Source organism: Sinohyriopsis cumingii, chromosome 9, assembly GCF_028554795.1.
Source record: "Sinohyriopsis cumingii isolate HCF-2022 chromosome 9, ASM2855479v2, whole genome shotgun sequence".
In the NCBI taxonomy this organism is placed as follows: domain Eukaryota; kingdom Metazoa; phylum Mollusca; class Bivalvia; order Unionida; family Unionidae; genus Sinohyriopsis; species Sinohyriopsis cumingii.
This window is the reverse complement of record NC_142969.1, coordinates 22,162,248-22,170,677: the sequence shown is the minus strand read 5'-3', so window position 1 is coordinate 22,170,677 and position 8,430 is coordinate 22,162,248. Positions and strand designations below refer to the sequence as shown.

The following is an 8,430-nucleotide window of genomic DNA, read 5'->3' as shown; positions in this document are numbered from 1 at the left end:
TTTGTGAATTTTTTTTAATGGGTAGGTTTGCTATGGCTCGTTTAAAGACTTGAATAGGTATGGTATGTCTCCTTCTGACGGGTAGAGAAGACAGTGGAAGTAGTTCATTCAGAATATTTGTTATGATGCCAATTGCATTAACATGGGGTTTCCACTCAAAGACTTCTGATGATATGCAGATTGTTCTATATAAAAATAGTGCCGGTTCGGTATCCAAAACGTACGCGATCATCGTCTAATTCGCGTTATCGATAGTCTTCCTTAACGGATGGTTACATAGACATTGGGTTTATTCAGAAAGACTTCCGGTGATACGTAGATTGTCCTGAATGAAAACAGTGTCAGTCTTATTTAAGTTGGCGGCCATCTTGAACATCCTGGAATGTCTGCTTTGTCTGAACGGATAGTCATAAGGACATTGAGTTTTCACTGAAAAACTAAAATCTAGTTGCTGATGAATGAAACTGCCCCTCCCCCTCTTATATGGCCTCCACGAGGTCCACCATAAATATCTTGTTATAATTACTACACTAGAATGGATGGCGGTATTGTGGATTCTTGCAAATTCTTTTCAGCCGGAAGAGCGTCAATCCCATCGAGCAGAGCCTGCTTTTTACCCATCGATGTCTGTATTATCTTTAAACGAGTTATATGCAGTACCATTGTTCATTTCAATTTGTACAGTTTTTTGAGATCCCTCATCATTTCGTTATCTGTCATAAACCCTTACACTACTGTCTGTACTTTACTGAGTTCGTCGTTGTTCAGTAGCATCACTTCAGATGTATCAGGGGCAGGTAATGCATGCTCCAGCTTTAGCTAGGGTCATGTCTTTTTACAAGCTGTAATTTACACATGACGCGTATGAATTTAATAAGACCAACGGATATGGAGATTTTCACCTATTCAGGAGTCCAGATTAAATTCAAACAGAAACCTGCATAAACCGAGGGAGTAAATTATCGTCCTCCAATTGTACCAGTGTTAATTATATATATATATATATATATATATATATATATATATATATATATATATATATATATATATATATATATATATATAAAAGTAAATAATAAGTAATAATTTGAAGAAAATTGTTGGAGAAACGAAGGCTATAGAAAGGTGAAGTTATCCAAAGGTAAATAGTATTTTCCAGCAGACTTGTGTCCTTTCAAGTGTCTGCCTGATAATTCACGAATGATTAAGATAACGGGACGTTTTGATGATTGTAATTATGTTTTAAGAAATGGTGATAATCTTTCCTTGTCTTTTGAATGACAAAATAAATACGTTTCTAAGAAATAGACCAAAGTTATTACCTTGTGGTAAGTTCACAATGGGAAACGTATTGAAAAATCTGTCTCCTGGGATTAAAATGCCTTTTTCCTGGTGCTAGCTTTGTATTCTTGGCATTAAAGTTGTAGACCGTGATTACAATTTTTATTCATATTCACACATTTAAATATAACAGTAATAACAGTTTTCAATGGTTTTCTTGCCATACTCGCTACGAGAAGGGCGCGTGTTCGAATTATGCCTTTAATGTGTTGGTGTGCCATTAAAAGCGTATCAATCAATCAATTGATCAACTAAATATAAAAGACTTGTCATGTAACACAGCATAAAAATATGTTTCTATTATCCCCATCCCCTCACAAAACGTGCATTAGTATCTAGTACAAACTGTGTGAAGGTCAGACTGGGACAATATTATTCTTTACTGGTTTAGTCAAAATGACGTCTAGAAGCTTGGTCCTCAATTTGTTTTCGCCTTTTTTTAAACCCAAATAAATAACACTCACAAAATGTATTTTACTTACGATGCTTGTATAGAACTTTCTAATGGTCTTGAATCTAGAGACACGTATGGTTTGACACGCTCATTCATGTAATTTGTAAATAATGAGAGACACACAGCTTGCCTTCCATACCCATGTACATCATTTGCAAATAATTAGAGGCACACAATTGGCCGTACATGTCATATATGTCATTTTGCAAATAATGCTAGACACAACTGGCTTTACGTGCTCATGTATATCATTTGCAAATAATGGGAGACACACAACAGGCAGACCGCTCCGGTGGCCTAGTGGTTAGAGCGTCCGCCTCGGATGCGGGAGGTTATGAGTTCGATCCCCGCCCGAGTCATATCAAAGACTTACAAAATTGGTGCTAACATCTGCCTCGCTTGGCGCTCAGCATTATGAGGTTAGTGTTATGACTGGCCGCACATGCCCATGTTATTTGCAAATAATGCGAGACATAAAACAAGCCGTGCATGCCCATGTATGTCATTGGCAAAAAATGCGAGAACAATTCATAAAAGATGAATGGTAATATAGGACACTTCGTCACAGAGACGCTTCAATAAACTTTATTAAATTGATAGCAATCAAATGACTACATTTTCATTTTTCTCATTTTTTATTATTAAAAATTATTAATATTAGATATATGCAGGAATTCAGATTTTTCTTATTCTTAATATCAAATGAAGTGAGTGGTTACATTTACAATGTTAAACACTGACCATTATAGTTTACCCCAATTCCATCAATGTCTTCAGGTATGGAACTGAAAGCAGAGCTGTACAGGGACTTTTACTTCGACAGGTACCGCGACTTGCCCCACCCCACTTACCAGAGGCGAGGGTCCCTACAGCTTTGGCAGTTCCTGGTGGCACTTCTGGACGACCCCGCCAACTCCTCCTTTATCTCATGGACAGGAAGGGGACTGGAGTTTAAACTTATTGAACCTGAAGAGGTATGTACTCTACTTTCTGTATAATTGCGTTAGATGTTTAGCTTTATAGAAAATGTTAAATTAATGTATCTGGCTTATTTATTATTTTTTGCCCAAAGTAACCATGGCAATTAAAGGTCAGCTGCTTACGCGTAATCTTTCCATCACCGTAAGTGACCATAGGTCATCATCGTCCTTTTATCTTTTCTTCATTTAGAATAGGCTACCGACCTGTATTCATAATTGATTTGACTTAAATAGCATAGACAGTTTGTGTAAACTCCTTCGGTGTTGTTTTATTAATGCGGACACCCTATATTCGCTTATAAGTAGAGCCCAACTATAAACTGCACAGACCCAGATCTGCCGTCGCATAGTTCGCCAGTAAATCCGGGTCTATGCATTTTGTCAGAAGTGACAAGTTGAACAAACAACATAGACCATGAACTTCTAGCGCATTATGAGAACGCAGGTCACGGTCTTTGTTGTTTGTCGTATTTTTTAAATTTGATATGCCCTGCACACAGCTCATTATGGGTCCGTTTAGCTTGTGTACAGTCGCCATCTTAAATTTGGAACTTACACCAGCATTGATATTCTTCATCCATCCGCTGTTTGTTTGTTGGGATCAGCTCCAAATCTGAGGACCGCTCCGGTGGCCTAAGTGGCTAGAGCATCCGCCTCGGCTGCGGGAGGTCGCTGGTTCGAACTCAGGCCGAGTCATACCAAAGACCTATAAAAATGGTACTAGCAGCTGCCTCGCTTGGCGCTCAGTGTTAAGAAGTTAGTGTTAAGACTGGTCGGCCTGGTGTCAGGATAATGTGACCGGGTGGGACATGATGCCACGTGTCTGCGGCACGATGCATCAGTGCTAGACATCACTATAAACTGCCCAGTGCCGGATTACCAAATAGGCAGAGTAGGCACGGCATAGGGGCCCCGCGACAACTGATCAAAATAATATTGATAAAACGTATTAGGAGATAATTTGCGAGGGGGTCCCAAGATTTCGACTGCCTGCGGGCCTCCACAGGGTTTAATCCGGCACTGAAACTGCCACACTGCAGACGTAGCAATATTACTAAAACTGTTAAAGCTACGGTATAAAAAAACAACCCTCCCCCCCCCCCATCAAATCTGAGAGTTTATACTTCTGTTAAAATGGAATGCAATATATATATGTATACCTGCTGTACGTTCATACATATTTTAGTTTCCATCATAAGTTCAATTTAGTTTCCCCAGTGAACAATGTACCATCTACTGAGTCTCTAGAAAACAAGGGTATGGAATCGATAATGCAGGTGGATGGCCCGGGGTGGGGTGGGGCAGGTGAAGGGTTATGAAATTAAGAATTTCAGTCTTTGGGGGGAGGGTGATTATGAAATTATGAGTTCAATCTCGCACAATTCGTTTATATTTAGTTATAAATGCTTCGTCTTATATTTTACTCGGCTCTTCCATTTTCACTGAATACATGTTCATTTTGTAATCTATATATGAATATTTGTATTTCAGGTCGCGAGAAGGTGGGGTATACAAAAGAATCGACCAGCCATGAATTACGACAAACTAAGTCGATCGCTCCGTTATTACTACGAGAAAGGAATCATGCAAAAAGTGGCAGGGGAACGCTATGTTTACAAGTTCGTTTGTGACCCTGAAGCTTTATTTAGCATGGCATTTCCGGATAATCACAGGCCGGTACTAAAAACCGATCCTACACATGAGAACTATTTTCGGGACACGAGCCAATCCCCCGAATCCGCACCACCACTTTCCTTGGCCTCTTTACCACCACCATCCCAGATCCCTCCGCTTCCAAGCATCAACGTATCAGCCCCGGTTACTAGCTCTGCACCAGTAGGTCCAATACTACATCCAGCTGACCAACATAGGTACCAATATATGCAAGAGATGCAGAAAATGTACAATTCCGGACCATATATGGAGGGATGTGTATATTAGTAAAGTGAACTGTTTTGTCCCTTAATCTTTAATTATCATTAAATCTAACAGAAAATACGTTGTCGAACTGATGGCGTTCCGACACTGTTTTATTAACTTGCTACATATTTTTTCCATTTTTTGGAGTCATATTACATCCACACTGAAACTTGTTCTTCATTATCCACCTTCCTGGAATAAGGGAGGTAACCGTTAACCGTATTCTGATAACAGTTTTGGAACGTTTAAAACTAAGAGTCATCTTTATTTTGCATATTGATTTCATGTAGTACGAAACATACTTTTTAAATCTATTTAGAGATAAGAATCGATGTCTGTGTACTCTTTTTAAATCGATTCAGAGATAAGAATCGATGTCTGTGTAATATTTTACATTTTCAAAGCATTCGTTTCTTTAGAGAAACATTAATTTCAACCATTTTAAGTGGCAAAGCGTTACACAGTATTTGCACTGTATATTAATTAACCAATTTTACCGACTTTCTTATTAATATTTTCCCTCTCTCTTTCTTTCTTCTATTTCGATCTTCTTTTGTATTAAAAAGAGTTATAATTTTTTATATTATGCGGAGAATAATTTACCTGAAATTTCAGAATTTTCAGGTGATAACTGTGCAATACATTATTGTAACTTCCTACGGATCTGAACATTTCGTTACTTTAAAAAAATTATCCGGAAATTAGATCGGATGAAAAATTCCCATTGTCACCAATATTTTTTCTGGATGACACTACACCATTTTCTCCCAAAACCCAAATTTGCGAGTGTCCTAGAACTGAAATAGAAAAGAAAATATAATTAATGCGTTTTCGATTTATTATATCATCACATTCAACGTTATCGACACAGATGGTGCATATAATGTTAAAAGTTTCAACCGGTGCGATAGGTTTATACTTATAGCACTTTGATGTCTTGTTCATGAGAGCTGCTCAACATCAGAACTTTTTTATATTGAACATTTGATGGAGTCTAGTGCTGGTAAGGTTCCGCTCCACAGTTTCGTTTTTTTCATGGGGGATGGAAAGTGAATCTCGACATTGGAAAAATAGGATCGTGTGTGTTCTTTTTTAATAGAATAATTGATTAATTCTTATGTTGGTGTGAATCAGTTTTGTTTAGGCATTCGGTACGTACATCTATCTCAGTATGACCACCAAATATTGTTGAATGCGAAACAAAGAACGAATGCCCGTTTGTACAATGTAAATATATGTATAAAATGTTTGAGGTGAAATTTAGAAATAAAAGGTTTAACCGCTCAGCTATGAATTTTCAATAAGTTCGTTTTTGTAGAAAAATTCATTTGTAAAAAAAGGGATAAGGCAAAAATACCGAACTTCGATTAATTTCGACGCAATTGTGCTAGTTTACAAATTTGGATTTAAACAGGCGATGGATACTTAAAAATAAGATAAAAGCATAAGCTAGACAGATAGAGAATTTTAATTTCTACAGCAAGAATTAAGAAAAGGTCAGAATATTGTGCAGTAGTGACAAAACATCATTGCAGACGTCATATGTCTGAGGAAGTGAAATTTTTTTAAAAACTGTGGAGCGTAACCTAATCAAGGTAGCCCAAACTGCTCCCGAGATGACGTCCATAACAATTCCACTGACTGCTCCAGCCTTTTGATAGCGGTCTTATTTTGAAACGTCATTTCCGTCATTTTAGTGCAGACCTTTTGACGAAAAGCACGATACATTTACTATGACAGCTCTAAATCTGCTAGATTAATTATACAAGTTTCCATTTTATCGTTAATTCTTTCGAAAGCAAGTTTAAATAGAGAAATTAAAAAGAAATTGTTGAACAAATCTGAAGCAGATTTAAACTGCTAACGGGACAATAGGAACATTGTCGGTCTCTTCCGTTAAACCGAGATCGTTTTGTCTCAGACTTAACGGAAATTGATGAGTGATGTTTCGATCGTCGGTGACATTGGCTTTACCCTTGGTTGCAAGTGACGAGAACCTACTGTGAGGATGGTTTTATGTTTGGCTTTTGTGGGTTTAACTCCATTTTCAGCACATGATAGGCTATACATTGGGGTCAATATATTTGTTTGATGGAGGAAGAACCCCCGGAAAACCCAAGGAAGAACCACCGACCCACGGGAAGCTATTGACAAGCTTTCTCACATAACCACCTAGGCTGAGCTAAGACTCAGACCCACGCAAACGTAAGTGAGATGTCAATGATATGTAAAGCGACAGCCTTAGACAAATCGGCACGCCACCCCCCAAGAGTATGCGGATTTAAGTCACGCGCTACGACAAAGATTATCCGTCTGACATAAAAAGATTTAAGAATATTTATCAAATGTATTTTGACTTACTGTTTGGGGTGCAATTTACAATTTTGCTTCTTATTCGTAAGGATGAACGCGCAATTATTTATTTATTCATTTTTTATTTTGTTTAATTATCAATTTCATTGTTCATGTAATTTTATTGAAGGAAAACTTTAAACTACTGTTGTTTATTATCTGTTGGAAAGGACTCTGTATGTCCACTAATGTCTGTTCATTTAGGAGATGAATGTTATTAAATGGGCATAAAGCACTGACGAATCACCAAGTATCACATATCGACCAGCAACTGTGAAGCAGTCTTTGTTTACTTATAATTCTAAACGACCGCTGATCAATTCAATTCGGACTGTGTGAGAACCATCATGTTGTTGCTCACAGAATGCTATGCTTTTTTTAACTTTGTAGATATGTTGTTCACTAACGGTTGGACACCTATGTTGTTTCCTCTGTACAACATGTACAATTTAAAATTGTTATCATTCAGCAATGCTTCTTCTATTTTCTAAAAGAAATTCACTATCAACCCAAGGTTCCATATTAGGGAGTATTAAATTTTTAAAAGAAAAACCAGTTTTAAAATCTTCTGTAAATTAGTGGGCATGGTGATCTGTGATTCGTCAGTTTTAATGCATATCAGCTATTCTTATAAGTGCCCTTACCCCCCGAAAAATAGCATGTTATTCTGTATAAATTTTTAGGGCTCTTATTCCAAGTTTTCTTGTCTTGTTTCCGTTGCTATGGTTATGCTTCAATTGAAGTAGAAAAACTTTCGGGCTTAGTACCTACTGATCATTAAATATTTTATGAAATGCAGCTAATATGCATAAACACAAAGCCAATATATATATATATATATATATATATATATATATATATATATATATATATATATATATATATATATATATATATATATATATATATATATGAGATAAAATGTCAGCAAAGATTATGTAAATGTGTTTCTTAACCTTTGTTGATACCAGGATGTCAAACTTTATCAAACATATTAGCCCTTTACTTGAAAGAATATATATATATATATATATATATATATATATATATATATATATATATATATATATATATATATATATATATATATATATATATATATATATATATGGTGTATGTATTTGTTACTGAATTGATTTCTAGTCGGTGCAAGTAAAGTTTAATTATGTACATACATGCTCTAAATGAAAGAATATTGAAAACCTAAACATGAAATTATTTTCTTGTTCTTTTTTAATAACCAGATGGACTTTATGCGCATGTGCTGTAGGATGCCGGTATTATATGCAGTGTGGCGCTAGCAAGCTAATGAAACTTGGCCACATCTTTACTGAGCTTCTTGCATCTTTTTCCTGTGTGAAAATTCACATAGTCGTCTTTCTT

The 8,430-nt window shown here is 36.4% G+C and overlaps 1 protein-coding gene across 1 annotated transcript; it reads left to right on the top strand.

Annotated features, from left to right (window-relative positions):
• The first annotated feature begins 2,574 nt into the window (after positions 1-2,574).
• LOC149791380 (ETS translocation variant 1-like) lies at positions 2,575-7,859 on the top strand. The gene is made up of 2 exons (XM_089969188.1): positions 2,575-2,769; positions 4,267-7,859. The coding sequence occupies exons 1-2, from the start codon at positions 2,575-2,577 to the stop codon at positions 4,714-4,716; spliced, it is 645 nt and encodes a 214-aa protein (XP_089825314.1). The 3' UTR covers positions 4,717-7,859.
• The last annotated feature ends 571 nt before the right edge of the window (positions 7,860-8,430 follow it).

Coding starts and splice junctions, on each gene's coding strand:
- LOC149791380 (XM_089969188.1), top strand. CDS start 2,575: ATGGAACTGAAAGCAGAGCTGTACAGGGACTTTTACTTCGACAGGTAC. Junction 2,770..4,266: donor AACTTATTGAACCTGAAGAG/GTATGTACTCTA, acceptor TTTGTATTTCAG/GTCGCGAGAAGGTGGGGTAT.